The 20,457-nt window shown below is 47.4% G+C and overlaps 1 protein-coding gene across 1 annotated transcript; it reads right to left on the minus strand.

Moving 5' to 3' along the window:
- Window positions 1–1,080: 1,080 nt before the first annotated feature.
- LOC136309038 (probable cystatin-15) lies at window positions 1,081–5,115 on the minus strand. The gene is made up of 3 exons (XM_066237047.1): window positions 4,882–5,115; window positions 2,591–2,701; window positions 1,081–1,265 (listed from the first exon to the last, which is right to left on the minus strand). Exons 1-3 carry the CDS (start codon window positions 5,074–5,076, stop codon window positions 1,185–1,187), a joined length of 387 nt encoding a protein of 128 aa, XP_066093144.1. The 5' UTR covers window positions 5,077–5,115; the 3' UTR covers window positions 1,081–1,184.
- Between the last annotated feature and the right edge of the window lie 15,342 nt (window positions 5,116–20,457).

The following is a 20,457-nucleotide window of genomic DNA, read 5'->3' on the forward strand; positions in this document are numbered from 1 at the left end:
TGCTCTTGTAAGTTCATAGAGGCCTCTATCAAAGTATGGGCAGATGTTAGAAACTCTACACACAGATGGGTCAAAAAGCCAAAGTTCACCGACACGATCTTTGTGCTGTCCGCAGTGAAAGCATCACCTGCTGTCTTGGGAAATCCTGCACCATAGGCCCTTGTGACCACTTCATGGGAAAGGATGTCCAGGAAGGAGCAGGATTTTCAGTTAGGGACCAATTAAACCAGAGTGCCCAGAACCCAGGAAGGATGAGGAAAGTTCCATCAGCCCTTCCATTCTGAAGTGTTCCTTCAGATGGCATTGCTACTATGTCTCTGTCCCCAGCAGGCCCCACATCCTCCCATGCCCTCTATCTCTCTCTCTCTCTCCAGGGCTACTCCCCATATGGACTCAGGAGGACAGAGTTGCTCATGAGAAGAAGTGTCAGCGGCCACAATGCCTATCCCAGGGGACGTGACTAGTGTTGATTTGATACACTGGGCCCAGATGAAGAAAAACAGGTATCAAGAAAAATGTGGTGATGTAGTGACTGGAGCGGCTACATTATTACCTTTTTCAAAGAACATGAGAAGATATCCTTGTCAATTAAGCAGCTCCCTGAGTAAATGCCATAATGAGTGTTCATGGAGGACAGAGACTGCAGTCAACGTCAGTCACCCACCACCCATCCCTGCGCTTGGGTGTGACTCATGACAAAGGCCACCGCAATGTGGAGACTGGCCAGGGATGGGAAAACTGTTTGTATTCCTACGAGTGAAATGGAAGAGGGCACGGAAAGATTGGAGAATAAATAGATGGATGGATGGATGGGTGGGTGGATGGATAGATGGATGGATGGACAAATGGACAAGTGAATAGATGAAGAAGGACACAAACAAATCAGTGGGGCTCTACAAGAACCAGTAAGGGCAGACACACATGAACTGGGGTGTTTCATTTACCCAAAACTTTGCACCTGCAGCCAAAGTAAGAGCAATAACAATAAATTCTCTACCATGTGTCCCTGGCAGAGTCTTCCTGCAAAATAAACAATACAGAAGAATGAAAAACTGGCAGGGACCCCGAAGTGCTCTGAGATGCCTTTATTCCCCTGGTGCTTCACAGGCCTAACTATAGACTAGGTGTCACTCTCTGGAGAAAAGGGATCTTCTGCTGTGAGAAGCCAGGAACTCCGGCTCCGCCTACTCCTGCACGCAGGTGCTGTTCAGGACGGTGAACTCAGAAAGCCATGGCTGGACATCCACAACAAAAGTGCAGTCCACCTGAAAAACGTAATTGCAAGACATAAAATCAGCACAATGTAACACATGAGAGCACTTAATAGGAGCTCAATAAGAAGCATTTAAAATGACAGGCATGGCATAGTGGATAGAGCATCGGCCTGGGACGCAGAGGACCCAGGTTCAAAACCCCAAGGTCACCAGCTTGAGCGAGGGGTCACTGGCTTGATCCTCATGGCCGCTGACTTGAAACTCAAAGTTGCTGGCTTGAGCAAGGGGTCACCAACTTGGCTGAAGCTCTGGGCAAGGCACATATGAGAAAGCACTCAATGAACAACTAAGGTGCCTCAACAAAAAATTGATGCTTCTCATCTCTCCCCCTTACCTGTCTGTTTGTCCCTCTCTCTGTCTCTCTCTCTCTTATCTGTCACTAAATAAAATAAAATGACACAAGGGAAAAAAAACAGCAACAGTGGCCTGGGTAGGACTTAGGAAGCTCAAGACTCTACCAGGATGATAGGCAGGCGTTACCTGAGCCCGCCTACCTGAGCCCAGGGCCTCCTGAGAGGGTTCCTGGTAGGCCAGCACTTGACTCTGAGGGGTCCCCCAGGACACACGATGCTGCATGACTGGCCCCTGCTCCTTAAGTTCTAGGGATCCAGCACACTGCCCAGATCATAGTTCAGGTGGATGCTTACCCAGTCAGCAGAAGCTGCTAACCTACTCAAGGGCACTCTGACCCCAAGGCTGGGGTAGTTGGGGGAGACCAGCCCCACTGACAGTGTCACCCTGACTGAGGTTCATCCCCAAGGGCCAACTCCCAGGAATCAGATGTCATCTCACAGGATCGTGAACGAGAGTTTGGGCTGATGGAGCATGTCCTGAAGCCCAGGAGACCGGAGGGAGAGGTGGGATGACAAGACTAACTGAACAGTCCTGGGTATGGAAGAATAGCAGCAAAGAATGAGTGAGGCCCGCACGGAGAACAGCATTTGCCTGAACCCCAAGGTCTCAGGAAACTTCAAGGCTAGGACATGAGTGGAGGGTTCCATCGAGGGAGGAAGGTCAGGTGAGGGGCATCGGGGTGTCTGGTGAACCGTCCAGGCTGGGGGCACAGGACTCAGCTCACTGCTGTGCTGACAGCAGCTCTGTCTGTTTAGAATGATCGCCTCCCTCCTCCACGGGGGATCCCTAGGATCTGGTGGGAGAGGGGCTAGGACACTCATTCTGCCCCAGGAGTGTCCCTAAGACCTGGTGGGAGAGGCTGCTCCAGGAGACTTTCCTAAGCCTCCTCTCACAGGCCTTCCTCTGTATTATCTTTCATTCCCAGAAGGTCTTGATTCTGTGGGTTGTTTTTATTCTCAAACCTTTTTCTTGCCCGGGCCTTCTTGCAAGGGGCAGTTGTCAATGTCTTCATCATGTTTTTTGCAAACTGTGCGGCCCATCTTCACGTCCATTAAGTAAATCCAGGTAAACCGCTGTCAAGAATAAATTGTAGAGACTTCTATGAAATACTTTAAATAACGAGTAAAATACAGACAACCAGCTAGAAAAGTGGGCAAAAGATGTGAATGTGCAGATGCATGAGCATACACAGAGGTGTGCTTTCTCATATTTTTCAAATTTATTTATTATATCATCTGTTCCTTGACAGTCTCCATTTCTCTCACAAAAGGACGTGCATATGTGCACCCAAAGCATGTACTAGATTTTCCTCTGCCACACTCCTCCTGACAGCCACTGCTGGGTCATCGCTTCAGCATGCCATGAACATGGGGGAGGGGCACATTCCCAGGGTGCAAAGGCCCACAGTAACGAGCCTGCACATGCTGCAGCCACAGCTAACACGTGACCTGGAATTGTTCAGAAAGTTGATTCTTTTGGGGCTCAGGAATTCCTGCAGCTGACACGACACCCACTCGTGCCTGGACAGACACCAACAACACACTCAGACATACTGACCCTCATGCTTGCCCTGAACAGTCATCATACCCTGAACTAAGACTGCATTCAGGGTCTGGGGCAGGGGCAATAGTGTTGGTGTCCAAGGGGCTTGTGTGGCCTCTCCAGGTACAGGGCTGAGGTGCAGCAAAATGATGAGGCAGACATCAGGAAATTGGAAAGACTGGGGAAGCCGCTGCCTGTGCAGTGAGGTCCACCCTACTGCCCGTCTGTTACAGAGTGTGGTCTATGGTGGGATCCTGCACATCACCTGCCAGCATGGCAGCTGACTCAGGGCTGTTTGTGGGGAACCAGAATCTGGGTACGGACAGAATGATTCAAGGACAACCCTTTATTCAATTCAAAGGAAGCAGGAAATCGTGAGATTAAATATCAGTGGGAAGGTTTGCATAAACAGATGCTAATGACACCTACATTTATTTGAGTCTCAACCTCTTCCTTGACCTCCCATAGCTGGTTCAGGAATACTTAATGTCATGGCTTCTGCCTAGATTGTTACATGTCTCCCCCTCCACCTTACTTCATTGTCTTTTGGGTGATAGAGTCACTGCCCACCCACAAGCTCAAAGGCAAATACCTTGGGTCTGCCCTTGACCCCACTGTTTCTCACACACCCCACATCAGCACCCCACGCCCACCTTTAAGCAGACTCAGAAACCAGCACTTCCGCCTCCTGGTGACAAGGACACCATCCCTGCCTTATGGGCCCAGCTTGCCCACAGGCTGTGGAGACCACTGAACCCACAGCATCCAGAGAGATGTTGCTAAAACTTCTGAGCGACTTTCTCCCATGAGTCCCCATACCCTGAGAATAATATTCTAACTCCGCATTTGTCTCTGAATACATCCCAGCTGCCCCCCCCACACACACACACACACACCATTTCTTCTCTGTGACACAGGTCCAAAGACTCTTAGGCTGTTTTCCAAGACACCCGTGGCTTTCCGCCCTTCTTGTCCCCCAACCTCCACCATGTGACTGGGTCCTTCCAGGAGTGCCCATCACAGAGAGGCCCTGTCTGGCCCCCCACACACCTGGTCTTCACACAGCCCTGGGTCCCTGCACTGACCACTCTTGTCCCCCTGACCATTCTTTCACTTGTGAACCTGAGGCCTGTTTGTCTCTGGTCACCAGCATAACAGTCCCATAGGACACGCTTCTGTCTGTCTTCTCTGCCACCTCCCACCCAGGCCTGGACCCATGGTGGTTGCGAGGTCAAGGCCCACTGGCTACAATCCGGAAACATCTCGGCACCTTGCCTGCTGATTGGCACAGTGAGACTCCCAGGAGCCGGCAGAGGCCTGCCATCGGGCGCCTGCACGGTGCCTCTCCTTCCTGGGCTTTTGGGCCTAGCTGTCACACCCTCGATCTTTCCCACTGCCAGCTCTGCTGTGCTTCTTCCACAGCCTTCCTCCTGAAGGCTGCCTTTCTCCTGCTCACCCTGCAGCTGAGTCTCTGACAGCTGCACTTCCCTTTCTGCTTTCTCCTTTCTCTGCCCTGCTTTTCAAGGCCTCAGCCATCAAGGAAACAAAGCAGAACTTGAAGCACTTGTAATGATACCTTGCATTTTTAAAAATACAGAAAACAAAACAAAATATCTTTTTCTCTCTTTTTCAGACCAACACTCGCCCCCCTCCCCCCAGGCCTGGTTTCAGCACCAATGTGAAGTCTCGGGGAGCGGGACACGCCACTTACCTTGCGCTGGCTTCTCCCCACCCACAGCAGCTTGTAAGCGTACTCGTCCTCCTGGACTTCATTGAATTGAAATACGGCGAACTCCACACATATGGCAAAGGCATTGGTGCTCTTACTGACGTCCACAAATTCAAAAATGCAGACAAGAGGCCCCAGTGCAATGAGCCCCAGAAGCAGAGGCACCTTCAGGAGCATGCTGTCTGGTGTCGGCCCTGAACCAGCAGCGCACGAGGGCTGGGCGGCAGCGGCTCTGGGCCCACCTCCAGAGTGCCGCGGCCCACACAGCCCTGCCCCCAGAAACTGAGCTGCTGACCAGCGACCTATCCAGCTCCTCCTCTCCACTCCCAGCCTTCTCACCACCAAGCAGAAAGCAGAACATTTTTTCAAACACTTGTCACATTAGCCTTGAACCCAGGGACATGCACGCCACATGATCTGTCCCCTCTGCAGTTCCAGGGTGTCTTCCCCTGCCCCAGCGCAGGTCGGCTAGGGCCTGGGGCGAGGGGGTGGGATCTGAAGCCCACCTTGCTCGCCCTCAGAGTAGTGCAGCCAGCAATGGCAGAGTCGAGTCGCAGGAGCTTTTAGGAATAGTGATGGGCCCTGAGTCCTGAGGATTTTCTCTAAAATTAGGTCATCCTTTGACCTTGGCTGCATCCCACAACCTCAGGGAGCATCAGAGAGTCAATGTGGAGTCAGTATCAGGGTTGGGACACAACCTTCTACACAACCTCTGGCACCTGCTGACCTAATTGCCATAAGGCCTGGCCATGCTTGGCAGTGCAAAGAGGGACTTCTATCATCCTGGGGTGGTTTTCTACCCTGGAAGGGCCACCCTACTGTGAGCATGGTCACAGATATGAAACAGAGGTACCACAGTAGGCCGTTTCCTGGAAAAACTGTCTGCATTCCTATGAGTGAAATAGAAGAGGCATGTAATGCTGGTGGCCAAGGCCAGGCAGGGCCACACTGGATTCGGGAAGATAGTAGAAGAACTGCGGAGCCGGAAAGTGGCAGGCCATTCTCATTTATTAGATTCTCGCAATGGCAGACGAGCAAACAGGCAGGTGAAAACAACTTCTCATGGCAGCAGGAGAATGAACAGCAGAATAGCCCCTCACTGTGGCGGGCAAGCAGTCTGCCCTGAGGGAAAGCACCTGTAGCCTTATGTAGGCTACACACATGTGGCTGTACCATGTGCTCACACACTAATCATGCAAAGTGCGAGCGAGTAATCCTAACACAGCTGTTTGCTCAACAACCCACCCTTTTAGGGTTGCTCACCTCACAATCTATGTGACAGGTATCTTCTGCAATGGTCCCTGTGTGAGGATTGAGGTACATTACATAAACAGAAACAGCACAGACTATAGCAACCGAGTTACAAAGGCACAAACAATACCAAAAATGACAATAATTACAAAGGTTCCCTTCACAATGACCTCTCCCAAAGCACTTCCACCCTAGGCAGCAAGGCACTAGTTACCCAGGGAGTTAACTGGAGGCCCACATCTAGACTCCTACCCCATGGTGCCAACAAGCCCATTCTTCATAGGTGGGGTTCCTGTACAGTCCAGGGCCATGTCCACTGAAGAGCAGTGTTCTCAGTGCATCTTTGCAACTGGATGGGAGCAGCTGCACAGTGCAGGAGGGCCTCCACAGGCGCCAGGCCCCCATCAGGGTCTCTCATACTGTCCACAAGCAGCATTTTCATCCAGCAAGGGTGTCAGAACACCCTTCTTGTCGAAGTTTTTGCTTCAAGACCATTATACTGGTCAACGATCTGTCCGTGATAGCACAGCTGTCTGTATAAATCATCCAGGGTGAAGGTCGATTACAGGCAACTAGCCATATAGCTCTTTACTAATGGACCTCAGCATCTTTCCATAAGCACTCTGTCTATTACCACAAGCTCCATCCAAACCCCTCAGCACACTCACAGGGCCTGGTGAGGTCAAACATATTCAAGTACTGTGCCACATTGACAGTTCTCTTAGCTTCTGCAAAAGCACATATTATCTTCTAAGGACAATACCTGGTGCATATTAGAAGGGGATCAGTGGATTGTCAGTTTCACATGGGCCTCTGGTTCTCACCTGTCCCCATTAGACAGGTCCCTAGGCCATCCCCCTATTCAAACTGAAACAACGAGTCTTGGGGATTCTCCTCTTCCTCAGCTGTTTCCATCATATAATCTTGGAACCATGCAACCTGAACACCAGCTATTTTCATGGCAGCTGCCAGGGCTGCCTGCTTCCCTGCTTTCTCAGCAGCTGGAACCTCTGTTCTGTTTTAAGCTGCTGCCAGAGCTCTAACAGGACTCTATTACACCTTCCATCTAATTTATCTTTATTTTCCCCAACTATAATCAAATCTACCCTCATTGATATTTGGGTAACCTTTATAGGCCCAGATCACTCTCCCACACCACCATGACGTGCAGTTCCCAGATTCCCTCAGCCACCACTGTGAGGGGTGATGTTCCTGTTCCCTTACCCTCTACTGTGAATAGCAGTTTTCCTTTCTTTATTCACTCACCTGTCTCTGAAAGCCTCCAATAAACGGGTAATGGCCTGATGTTTTCTGGCTTCACAGTTCCTCTACTGTCAGCCCAAATTCAATGTGAACCTGCCTGGCCTCGGCCACTGGCATTACATCAGGTGCTGTGAGCAGATTTGGATCAGATCAGTATGGAGCCACCAACACCCTCAAAGAGTGGGCTAGAGGACTAGCCATTGTCCTCCAACCTATGGTATCCTGTGGCGATCCTGTTTGGGGCTGTGAACTGGGTATTTTTTACAGCCCAGAGAGAAGAAACTGAAAGTTCTGTGTGAGAGTTTTTGCAAGGTCAAAAGCTCCAAGATGAGCTGCAGACAGAGTACCAACAACAGCATGAGTTGGAATGGTTGCTGGAGAAAGAATTGAAAATTCTAGAACTCCAGTTCTACGATGACAGCTTGAACTAGAACTATTGCTGGAGAAAGAGGCTAACTGCTTTTGAGAGCTTTAGTTTGAAATGCAAGCCAAACACCAACAGTCCCTGGAATTGGAGCAGTCGCTTGAGAAGAAATTGCAGATTCGAGAGCTGCAGTTTGCCCTAGAAGCCAAACACTGCAGTAGCAGTTGTTAAAGAAACAACTACGGGTTCAAGAGCTTAATTTTCAGCTTCAGGCCAAGAGCCGGCAGCCACAGGAGCTGAAGCAGTCACTAAAGAAGGAGCTGCATTTGTGTTGGTGGAATGGCTCTGAGCCAGTAGTAGCAAGTGTTTCCAATTCTTCCTCCTCTGAGGAGGAGGTTTGGGTTGAAATTGCCATCTAGGACTCAGAGCCCAGAGAGTGGTCACCCAGAAAGCAAAAATCCAGCAGCCTCAGGCTCAGGCACAACTCCCTCCACAAGTAGTTGAGCATTCTATGGTCTGGCCCTATGCCCAGACAGAATTGATGGAATTAGAAGAGAAATTTAGGCAGAAACCCACTGCATCCCTGGCAGCTTGGTTCCTGTGGTTGTGGAACATGTGAGGAGATGGCATTGTGCTCTCCAGAACAGAGATGGAGAAATTATCTGCCGATAGTACACACTCCTCTTTGAGGCAGCATCTTCAGAACTGCTATGACACCTCAGGAAACCATAACCTATTAGAATGGGTGATGGCTGCCATTCATACAGTCTGGCAGAATGCTGGAGACATGCCAGGAGCAGAGAGTCAGTGACAATCGTATACTAAGCTGAAGGACATCCTCCGGAAACTAGGTATAAAGAATGCTGCTTTCAACCTGAGGTCCCATGGGCCAGATGAGGAATTATTTGCTGCAAGGATGAGGGACCTTATTCTCTTTTTGAGTCACCAGTGGCTATCTTGAGCCCCTAAGTGGGGCAGCCCATCAATACTGTTAGAGACTCGGGGGGGGGGGGGGATGGAGGCAGCATGGAAACATAAGGCTGTGTGGGCTATTTCCCATGCTGCTCTGCACCCCCCTACCCCCACCAACTAACAAGAGAAACAGGCCTGTAAATGTTACCCAAACACAGATGTGGGTAGATTTGATTGTGGCCGGGGCAGATAAAGATAAATTAGCTGGCAGGTCTAATAGAGCCCTGTTAGAGTTTTGGCAGCAGCCTAAGTGAAAGAAGCTAGATACATAATAGCACATAATACAGAGTTTTACTTGTATAAAGTTCAAAAAAGAAAAAAAAATTACCTCCTATTAGAAATGAAGATAATTTATCTTTAAGGTGGTTTTAATTGGCAGGGAACATGAGGGGGCTTCTGGATATTAATGATGTTCTGAACCTTGGTCTGGGAACTGGTTACACGTGTGTATTCAGTCAACTTGTAAAATGTCTGTACACTTATGATTTGTGTATTTTCTGTCCATATTTACGTACTTTTATATATATTGCATTAAAACATTTACAAAGCATTAAAAATAGGATAGGTTTGTCAAACAAGGGTGTTGGCACCCATTTAATGCCAATAGGAATCCCCAATTTTGAGTGTAGTAAAGAAGTAATTTTTATTCAGTACAAAACAGCTCAATTGAGATACAGCACAGCTGTGAGGCAGCCCACAGGCCAGGCCCCTCTCTGGTTAGTGTTTCAGCTCAGAAAGGGAAACAGACTCTCTAGTCTTGGGTGGGAAGGAAAAGTGGGGAGCTTTCCAGAGAAGGGGTGGCTTCTATAGACAGAAGTCCCTGACCCAGGTTTCTGATTGGTCTGTCCTCATGGAAAGGACAACTCCAAATTCTTGAGGTTTGCTTGGTCCAAAGGGCTCTTTGGTCAGAATGGAACTGTTCTGATTGGTTGGTGAAGATTTTATGACAATATGGCTGCACAACTCTGACTCCATGGGAAAACCTCAGTCCCACTGGTTGAAATAAGACTCCAGAAACTCCTCTACAAAGGCTGGCTCAGATGGCAGGGACACAGTGCAGGCAGGCAGTCCAGTGCAGAGGCAGGTAGCTCAGTGCAGGCTTCTCCCTGAAGTGCAGTTTGCATGGGACACCCCTTTGTAGAAATGGCCGCTAGGCCCTGGTTTTTCAATTTGAGCCCCGTTAGCCACCAGCAGCTCTTCTTAGCAGTTATCTTCTTTCTTAGGGTCCACAGGTTGTATCATTTGTTTTCTATTGCTGCTGCAATACACTTCCACAAATTTAGTGGCTTAAAACAACTCAAAGTTATTATCTGGAGGTTAAAAGTCCAAAATAACTTTCACTGGTAAAATCAAGGTGTCCACAGTGCTACATCCCTTCTGTGGGCGCTAGAAGTCACTCAACTTCTTTGCCTTTTTAGTCTCTAGAGACCACCTGTGTTCCTTAGCTTGTGGCCCTTGCCTTCATCAATGCCAACGGTGCACCGTTCTTCAGATCGCTTTGTGCTTCTGTTATCTCATCATCTTCCACTGCCTTCTGTCCCTGCCTCCTTCTTATAAGGACCTTTTGATTATATTGTCCCACCTAGATTATCCAAGATAATTTTCTCATCCCAAGATGCTTAACTTAATCACAGCTGCAAAGACCCTTTGCCATAGACGGTAACACATTTACAGGTTCTGGGGAATAGGACATGGATATCTTATGGAAGCCATTATTTATGAGTTCTCAGAACACCACAAAGACTTGTGGACCAAGGAAAAATTCAAAACATATTTAGATGAAGTAGGAAACAATATGATGACTGCTAAGAACCAAATTAGTGGTCTTGTCTGACTGAGAAGAAGAAAAGAAATAACATCTTACTGATTTGATACATAAGAAAAAGGAATTTCAAACAACCTGCATTTGGTGAAGCTTAGGCTTTTGCAGTAACATTTATTCAGGGTTGAAGTAGAAGGTTGCTCACAGGTGTCCCATGTCTCATTTCCCTCTGTCTCACCAAGAAAAAGGTCCAGCCTTGTCTTCATGAAGCCTAGTTTAAAGGCCAATGTCCAGATGCTCTGCACCATGGTTTAACCCATGCCAAAGCTCAGTCCAGCCCAGGTGCTGCTCAAAGACTTTTTGGGAAATCATCCAGCTGCCAACCCACACAGCATGGCTGTGGATGGAGCTGGTGCATTTCTCTCAGAAAGAACACGAAGAGAAAGGCAAAAAGGGCCAGATTTCTGTAAGTCTGTGTTTATATTTTTGGACTGGGAAGGGAAAGAAAACTTGGGCCTGTATATTGGTTTTTCAAGTCTTATGCCAGGTTAATGAAGAAGACACACATCTGGACCTATTACAATGGGATCTGGAATTTCAAGAGAAAGTTGAAAATCATACATGCTTCCAGAAGAAAAGTATGAGTTTTTTAACAAAGGGAACAGAGCCAAATAATATCAATTTTTGTCCCAGTAGACCCCGAGCTCTACATCGATCTGGCGTCCCCGATTTGACTTCCCTGTGCAATGGGACACTCCTGCTTAACAGCAGGGCTGGGGGTTTCTCTGAGACTACTCTTGAGGCAACTGTGAGGAATTCTACTTATTGGTACCGAGACCAATTGCCACTGGAGGAAAGACACAACTGACACTCAAGTTGGTTGCAAGAATCACACAGGCAGGTTATTACTCACAATTCCAATGGCGTGCTTGGCTATAGCTTAATGGGGCCCCGTAGGCATGCTCCTCTCAGCTTTCCTTGGTCAGAGCGGCTTGGAGACAGTCCACGTTCAACATTAAAATTCAACATTGGCTTAAGTACCCTTTTCTGGCATACGGCTTCTAACAGGTGTTAATCTACGGGATTATCACATCAAGCCACTTTTAGGGAGTTCCTGGCGGGGAGCTCTTTTTATCTATGTATACAGTAATTTCACACACACACTGACTGGGCCCTGTGCACAGGGTATGGTCTTGCTTATTACATCCCTACACACTAGATTAGTTCTCACTCAGAGGGTGTAGCCTTATTCACTCGCCTTCTTGGCTTTTTATATTATATCCTAACTTATTTCTACATATCTTCTATATTTCTATATATTTAATTACTATAACATTATATTACTGTAACAATTTTCATCAGCATCCATTCAAAAAACAAGATATTGATGAAATGAGCACATGTTGATAGGATTGCAGCCAAACAGCTTCTAACAGGCATGATACAACCCATGGTTTTAGAAAAAGAAAGGCATGCAGATTAACCAAGATTCCAAAAAACACCACCCACACCCTGGTTCAGAGGAAAACACTCCAAAATTTTTCTGAGCTAAAGCACAATCAGACCGAAACAGCCATTTTCAGAAGAGAGAAATCAAAGGGGAGACAGTGTTGAGCAATAAGCTTTAAAAAATGTATTAAATCTAGTTGAGATATTTTAATGTATTAAGAACTCTTGAAAAAAAGAAGAAATATTCTAAAAATGAAAACTAATCAAAAGTTTGGAATCAAAATTTTCAACCATTTTATCACAATTCTGGTTTTAAAGGGAGTGGATTAGAGTGAAGGGAAAAATAAAATCATCTGCAATGCCCTTCCCACCCTAAAGAGTATACCTTCTGGGAGAGAAGGAGTGAACAAATTATAGTCTTGTTCAGCCGCAGATGTGATTATCACTTTCTTTTATTTTAATAATAGAAAAATATAGTTTTATTGGGGGAGTAATACTCTGTGCTAGATTGGTGAAAATGGTTGCAGTTCTTTAATCTTACCTATATCCACGCTCTTAACATAGGTGACTGTAGCCCTCCCATAAAGAGAGGAAATTTATTTCCCCACAAAAGGAATGTGGCACTGTCTGTGGGCCAATTTGTGATTTCCACATTGGACAGCTGCCCAGGCGCCCACCCTAGAGAGAACCCTGATTACAAGTGCTATTTTAACAACCAGTTTGGCAAACTCAACAAAAAATTGGATACTGGATATTGGTTCTGCCAAACCAGTGTGAACTAGCTGAATCCCACCACTGATTTTGGGACTGTGTATCAGTGATGTTATCTTATAAGCAAAAAACAAACAAACAAACAAAAAACAGAGCTATACAGCCCATGATCTCAGTTACTCTTTAAATGAGGAAAAACAGAGCTATACACCTTATACTTACCAGGCTACATTCTTCTACTCTCTTAAGCAAAGTATATAGTACTTCTATATTCTTTTCTAGAACTTGTTTTACAGGCAGGCCTGCTATAAATATTCTTCCTTAATCTTTATAGGTTGCTTTGTGACAGTCAGCCAGTAAAGTTATAGATCTTAAAAGGCTAATTTTATAATTTTAACTAAAAGCTAAATTCTAGTATATCACATCTTTTATGATTTGGTATTGGTTTCAAGGGAAAAGTGGGGATGTTATGTAGTCGCAATAAAGGCTTCAGCTGGCCCCCAGAGCTCTGCAATGGGATGGCCTCGCAAAGATGTCACCCTCAGGACGGTGGCTGGGTTTTTGTTCCCCCTGAATCAATCTTTATGGGATTCAGCAAAGTAAAGACAACCAAGAACAGATGCTCCTGTCTGAAATTTCTTTCTGCAGTTGTTCATAGACAGCTTGCAATTCTCAGTGGTGATGAAGATTGCCCAATAACAGCACACAGAACCTTAACATGAAGAAGAGCAAAGAACAGCCCTTTAGAGGGCCAAAATACTCCTTAAGTGCTTATTGCACATTTAATAATTTTTTCTCTGAGGTGAGAAAGGGGAAAGTGAAAAACAAATTGTGATTAGCTATTGTTTCAGGTTACACCAAGATCTGGGCACTCTGTTCTCCAAATGATAAATTTTATGTAATTGCAATAAATGGGAATTTCAGTGCAAAACCTATGCAAGCTAGCTGCTGAGTGCTGCTAATAAGAACAGAAGACTTGACTGGCTCACCCACCCCATGTGAGGTGACAGGCACACGTGATTCACCCATGCAGCTGTGGCCCTCAGAGAGGCTCTGAAGGATACACCCAGAGCTTGGGAGCTGCCCCAGTTCTGCTCTCTGCTGGGTTTACGTTCTCCCCCAGATGCAACCAGGTCCAGGTCACATGGAGCCTGGGGCTGCTGCGTTGAGGAATCTCATAGATTCTGGAACTGGGTCTGCGGAACATCACCTGCCCAGAGCCAGTGGGGCATCACACATGCAGCACAGGAAGTCACAAGTAAAAAAGCACGTCTTTTTAGCAGAGAGCAGTAATCGGAATATACTGATGGGTAGAAGATTATGCCACCCCAAAATGTGCCCTTTGACATAAGAATTATTTTGAAATGAAGACAATATAAAAGAAGTAACTACAAAAAAAGTTCTCTGCCTTCCTTCTCTTTGCCTAAAATCAGAGCATAAATTTGTCAGTGTCCCCACTCCCCTCTCTATCAAGAAGGACAGAAGACACCTCTAAACCCTAGTCAGCCCAGAGACACCACCAGAAGAATCTACATAACAGCCTTAAAACTAGTCCTTATCTTTCATTAGTTTCTCCCTATATTTACCTCTCACAATTTGCCACCCCAGAAGCTCAAAGTCATTTTCATTTGTCTTGTCACTTCTCTACAAATACACCATTCTTTTGTTAAGATACTATAAAAGCCCAAGTTCTAACCACCCTTTTAAATGTCACATCACTGGGTGTTCCCAGATGTATGTAGGAGGCACATGCTAATAAACTTTCATTTGTTTTTCTATTATTAATCTGTCTTTTATTGGTCTAACCTGCAAGAGCTGGATTTCAATGAACCTGGGAGGGGCAGAGAATTTGTTTCCCTCCCCTACAATACCGTAATGCATATAAGCATTTTGTTATTAGCACACATTTAGGCTGCCCAGTGTGTTTGCCATTTTCAAAAATCAGTAAACATAATTATTGACATAGCTGCTGTCTTTGCTTTGGCTTCCTGGAGGTGAGGACTCAAGTGGATGTGGATTATTTGGGAGGTGATGCCAGCGAGCACAGGCTTGGGTGGGGGCAGTAGTGGGGAAGGTGGAGTGAGACAGGACAAGAAGACGGGCAGTACAGGTGTGTTAATGAGAGGGTGACTCAGAGGGCTCCTGAGCCTGCATGTGCAGATTGCACAGGGACCTGGGCCTGGATCCCAAGGACACTGGATAAGAAAAACACAAAAAGGGCACCACCCACTGCCCCTCCCCAGGATCCCAGGGACACCATATAGCCAGGAAAAAAATTATTTGTAACAAATAAATAAAAACACCAGAGAAGCCCACTGCAAGACTGCAACCACCCGCCCACACTCGGGAAAATGTCTCATCGCTCTTCTCACTGCTTGCTGCTCACGCCCTGACAAAACAATTCCACAAGCCAGCTTTATTTCAAAAAGCCTGCCTTTTCACAAATCCCACTTGGTCCCCAGCTTGTAAAGGCAGCCAGGGAGAGCCAACTGCCAAGCCAGTTTAGAGGACTTTCCTTTCCTCCGTGCTGCCTCCCTTGAGGTCCAGTGTAAGCTTAGTAAAATCTGCCTGGAAACTTCTCTGAGGCTCCCTCTTGATTTCTGTCTTGGGGAACCCAGGAACTATAATGCCTAACGCCTATAACAAGTCCTGCCTGGGAACCCTGGGAAATTTCAGAATACCTGTCTCCGAACCAGCCCCCAAGAGGCGTGAGGAAGCTGCAATATTTATACACCAATATCCCAGGTGCTCCAGGGTATTAATTCCCTGGTGCTGATGGCCCATCTTGCGCAAAAGGGCGGAGCAACTTCTAATGGGCACGCCAGGAAGCTTGACTGTGGGGAGAAGAAACTTGACTTCTGTTAGTGTGGGCAGCTGCTCCAATAGGGAGCCTCCACCTGTCTTCCAGGCTGTCAAGCAAGACTTTATCATATTTGTTCCCAGATCAGTATAAATGCACTGGAGATGCTTAGGAGGGGTTTGCGAGGGATGGGTAGATTTTGTGGGAGGGACATTCTCATGAAACTGTTGGCAGAGCATAAAGCAAGAAAGTAATAGAAGTGATGCTGTGAGCACTGCTTATTTATTTGTTTGTTTGTTTGTTTGTTTATTTTTAACTTTTATTTTTATTTTTTTGCTAGACTTGGGAAGCTACTGAAGACTTAGGAGCAAGCTGCAGTCATGGGAAAGCTGGCTGTTGTGTTCAGGAGAGGCCAGAGTGAAGACTTCATGAGGAGCTAGAGCAGGGGTCCTCAAACTTTTTACACAGGGGTCTAGTTCACTGTCCCTAAGACTGTTGGAGGGCTGGACTATAAAAAAAACTATAAACAAATCCCTATGCACACTGCACATATCTTATTTTAAAGTAAAAGAACAAAACAGGAACAAATGCAATATTTAAAACAAAGAACAAGTAAATTTAAATCAACAAACTGACCAGTATTTCAATGGGAACTATGGGCCTGCTTTTGGCTAATGAGATGGTCAATGTACTCCTCTCACTGACCACCAATGAAAGAGGTGCCTCTTCCGGAAGTGGGGCGGGGGCCGGATAAATGGCCTCAGGGGGCCGAATGTGGCCTGCGGGCTGTAGTTTGGGGACCCCTGAGCTAGAGTATTACCTAAGTCCACATGGAAGCAATGAAGAGCAGGCTTGGAGGTGGCCATGGGTAGGCAGTTTGAAGGAAAAAGATTTAATTCATTTATTCATTCTTTCATTTATCCATGCAGTTATGCATTCTTTTATACAATCTATTTTTGAGTAATGACTTGGTGCCAGGTCCTGAGGATGCAGCCATAAGTTAAACAAAGTCCTGATATGGGGTGCTTCTATGCTAGAGATCTTTGGGAAGTATTCTGAAGAATGACCCGATGAGACCTGGAGACTGACTGGGCACGAAAGGTGAGCAGGAGGAGAGAACCACAGCTTAATCTTTGCACATGTGTGTGTGTGAACACTGCTAGCCATTCATTCAACATCAGGAATTGTACTAGGTGTCAGGGATGAGGCTAATAATGATAAAAAATAACAACCATAATAATAGCTTCTATTTCCTGAACTCTATTCTAACCTCTTTGTCTGAAGTATCTCATTTAATTATCAGAGCAGCTGATAAATAGAAACTATTTTATACCCACCTTTCAGATAAGAAGAATGAGGTACATTAAATGTAAGTAAGTTGCCCACAGTCACTTAACTGATAAATGATGAAGCCAGCCATAGCTTACACTGTCCTGAGGGGCTTAACGTCAGGTACCAGAGGCCATCAGGAAAGGCCAGAAGAGGAGGACAGTGGATAACCTTGCATGCTCTTATGGAATTATGCTTAATGGAGTAGACTCCTTAGCAACCTGGGCAGAGGGGAGGACCAATTTGTCAGCAGAATCTTCCTGGAAATGACCCCGGAGCAGCTCCAGGAAGGTGAGTACATGTTAACAAAGTGAAGAAAGGGGTAGCTTATTCACCAGAGGGGAGGCCCCAAGACTTAGCAAAGGCAGCAATGTGGAGACCCGAGCAGGAGGCCACATCTCCAGGGAAGGGGAACAAAGAAGACCCCTGACTGAGAGCTCAGCCTTTCCTCAGTGGCCCAGCCATTCCAGTTTGTCCCTAAATCTGCAAAAGGAAACCTACCCAAATCAAATTCCCATTGCAGCTACCTTCAAGGGTTTGGAGACGAGCCTTTCTGGGAGGAGTCCCGATAAATCTGACTCCCTCACTCTCACCATAAAACAATGATATGCTAGTGCTCTCCTGAGTGGCCACCCTGCTGATACCCCGTGTCGATCTGCTCTGAGCCCACGGAGAGTTCTGTTGGCTGGACAAACAGTGTTTATGGAACATGAGGATGAAGACACTTGAACTACGGGAAACCACCAGGAAGCGATAGCAGGGCAAGAACATTCATCGACTGCAACCACAGAACTTACAAAATCCCTGGAGTTGGCATGTGTCTGAAGTTTTTGAAATGAGCCAGTAAAATTTGTTCACCGTGTCCATTGACCTGAGAATCCAGTTTGGTGGTCAGATTACATATTCCAGCAGAGTGACTTCAAGCTGTGGCCACAGGCACATTAGGAAAATCCATGTCAATCTCAAGCTAACTGTTCTGCCCAAGGTGGAGCAGGAAGCCTTTCTGACAGCTGGCAATCCTCATCCCTTTTGCTTTCGATCTCAGCGTTTGGACCAACTGTCAGTGGGACATGAAGAAGCTGATAGAAGAAACTTTTCTATGAGAAAAGTTTCTCATAGAAAGTGAAGATACCTAAACAGTTCATTAATGTTGAGAAAATAAAACAGACAGGAGTTGGAGAGCAGAGGGAACTTTTAAGCAAGGCGGTCTCATGACTGACACCCACCAAAGCTATAAGGGAGTGACTGACTCACTGTTTTCTAGACAGCCAAGCAAAATGGGAAGGTAATTTTCAGAGAGAGAGATAGAGGTGTGGGAGAAGGTTGCCAAGAGGGTCCACACAGCTCAGCCCAAACAAAGCATAGGGTTCCCAGGCTGTGCAGGGGCAATCAGCAGCTAACAGAGAGAAACGTGCTCCTATGAAAGGCAGAATCGTGCCAGCAAAGATGTCTTAGTTCCACCCCTGAAACCTATGAATAGTCTGCCCTCAAGAGAAAATAAGGCACTGTAGATGTGATTAAGTTAAGGATCTTGAGATGGAAATATCATCCTGAATTAGCTGGGTCAGCCAAATGTAACCACCATGTCCTCATGAAGGGGAGGGAAAGACAGGGGAGGACATGGCTGGGGAACCAGAGGTGGAGGGTCAGAGAGGGAGATGATAGGGAACCAGAGGTGGGGGGTCAGAGAGGAAGACGATAGGGAACCAGAGGTGGGGGGTCAGAGAGGGAGATGATAGGGAACCAGAGGTGGGGGGTCAGAGAGGGAGATGATAGGGAACCAGAGGTGGGGGGTCAGAGAGGGAGATGATAGGGAACCAGAGGTGGGGGGTCAGAGAGGGAGATGATAGGGAACCAGAGGTGGAGGGTCAGAGAGGGAGATGATAGGGAACCAGAGGTGGGGGGTCAGAGAGGGAGATGATAAGGAACCAGAGGTGGGGGGTCAGAGAGGGAGATGATAGGGAACCAGAGGTGGGGGGTCAGAGAGGGAGATGATGGGGAACCAGAGGTGGGGGGTCAAAGAAGGAGATGATAGGGAACCAGAGGTGGGGGGTCAGAGAGGGAGATGATAGGGAACCAGAGGTGGAGGGTCAGAGAGGGAGATGATAGGGAACCAGAGGTGGGGGGTCAGAGAGGGAGATGATAGGGAACCAGAGGTGGGGGTCAGAGAGGGAGATGATGGGGAACCAGAGGTGGGGGGTCAGAGAGGGAGATGATAGGGAACCAGAGGTGGGGGGTCAGAGAGGGAGATGATAGGGAACCAGAGGTGGGGGTCAGAGAGGGAGATGATGGGGAACCAGAGGTGGGGGGTCAAAGAAGGAGATGATAGGGAACCAGAGGTGGGGGGTCAGAGAGGGAGATGATAGGGAACCAGAGGTGGGGGGTCAGAGAGAGATGCTCAGTGTGGGAAAGCTGATCTCCCCAGAATCGGTAAACAGCCTGCACAAGATGGAGTTAGTGTGGACAGGCCCGCTCTGTCAGATCCAGCCATGCATGACTAAGGGAAAGAGGCTGAGATGGTATGCATGCACGCCCACCTTATATAACTGATAATGTTATGCCCACTTTTTGTAATCATGGCTTGGTGCCACTTTTGTGTGATTTACTACAAAACTCCTGCGCACTGTGTCAGGCTGCTGCTGTACTCTGTCTGGTTGCCAGAGGCGCCCAATAAAGCATGCAGAGTCTGTCCGCAGCTCCGTGTGTCTTCCAGCTCCCTACCCCTTGCTCCCCTCTGTCCCTAGCCTCTGAACGCAGACCCAGCACTGGGGAATCAGAGCAAGGGTCAGAGAGGGCGATGCTGGGCAGAACATGGATGGGAGAGCCAGAGAGAGATTGTTTGGTGCTACATTGCTGTCCTTGTAGATGTGAGAGGAGGCCAGTGCCCCGCAGTGCAGCAGCCTGAAGGGGCACTTCCCCAAGTCCTCAGGAGGCGGCCACCCTGCCAACACCTTAATTTTAGGACTTCTGATCTCCAGACTGTGAGATAATAAATCTGTGCTGTGTTAAGCCTCCCTTGGTGGTAAATTTTTCAGCAGTCAGAAAAGTAACACAGCTGCCAGGAGTTCTGAGAGGAGGGTTAGGTCGCAGTGGAGGCTTGGAGAGAGACAGGAAGGGACTGCAGAGCGTCTGCTTTAAAGTTCCACCAAATTTGTGGATCACTGAACCTGGAGCCAGGAGGAAATTTCCAGTCCCTCTGCCCTCTACTTCCCCTAGTTCCAGCACCAGAAAGGTCCTCAAACCCTTGGTTGTGAGATGTGTGGGAGGTGTGGTAGCCAGAGTAGATCGATGAGAAAAACAAAAGAAGCAACCACTCCTTCCCATGGGCAGGCCTCGAGGAGGTTTGAAGCTCTGACAATGTGCAGAGGTTACTGACCACATAGAGTATCTGAATTAATGGGTTGTGGCTGCCTGTATATCTGAGAGGTCGCAGGGACAAACAGCAGGGCTGAGTCCATCCAAAGAGACCGTGGAAAGTGAAAATAAAGCCATGGCGTGACTACATCTGCAAGCAGCTCCCGCTCCCATCCTCTGTTTCTCCAAGGGGGTTCCTGCACCTCCCAGAGTTAAGAATTATTATCACAGCCTGACCAGGCAGTGGTTCAGTGGATAGAATGTCGGACTGGGACACAGAGGACCCAAGTTCGAAACCCCAAG

This window comes from Saccopteryx bilineata, chromosome 6 (genome assembly GCF_036850765.1).
Source record: "Saccopteryx bilineata isolate mSacBil1 chromosome 6, mSacBil1_pri_phased_curated, whole genome shotgun sequence".
Classification (NCBI taxonomy): Eukaryota; Metazoa; Chordata; class Mammalia; order Chiroptera; family Emballonuridae; genus Saccopteryx; species Saccopteryx bilineata.

Excerpts from the sequence above, each read along its gene's own strand:
- LOC136309038 (XM_066237047.1), bottom strand. The coding sequence starts at position 5,076 with ATGCTCCTGAAGGTGCCTCTGCTTCTGGGGCTCATTGCACTGGGGCCT. Across the intron at positions 2,702-4,881 it reads TGGGGAGAAGCCAGCGCAAG|CGGTTTACCTGGATTTACTT; the intron begins GTAAGTGGCGTG and ends TATTCTTGACAG. Across the intron at positions 1,266-2,590 it reads AAGGCCCGGGCAAGAAAAAG|GTGGACTGCACTTTTGTTGT; the intron begins GTTTGAGAATAA and ends TACGTTTTTCAG.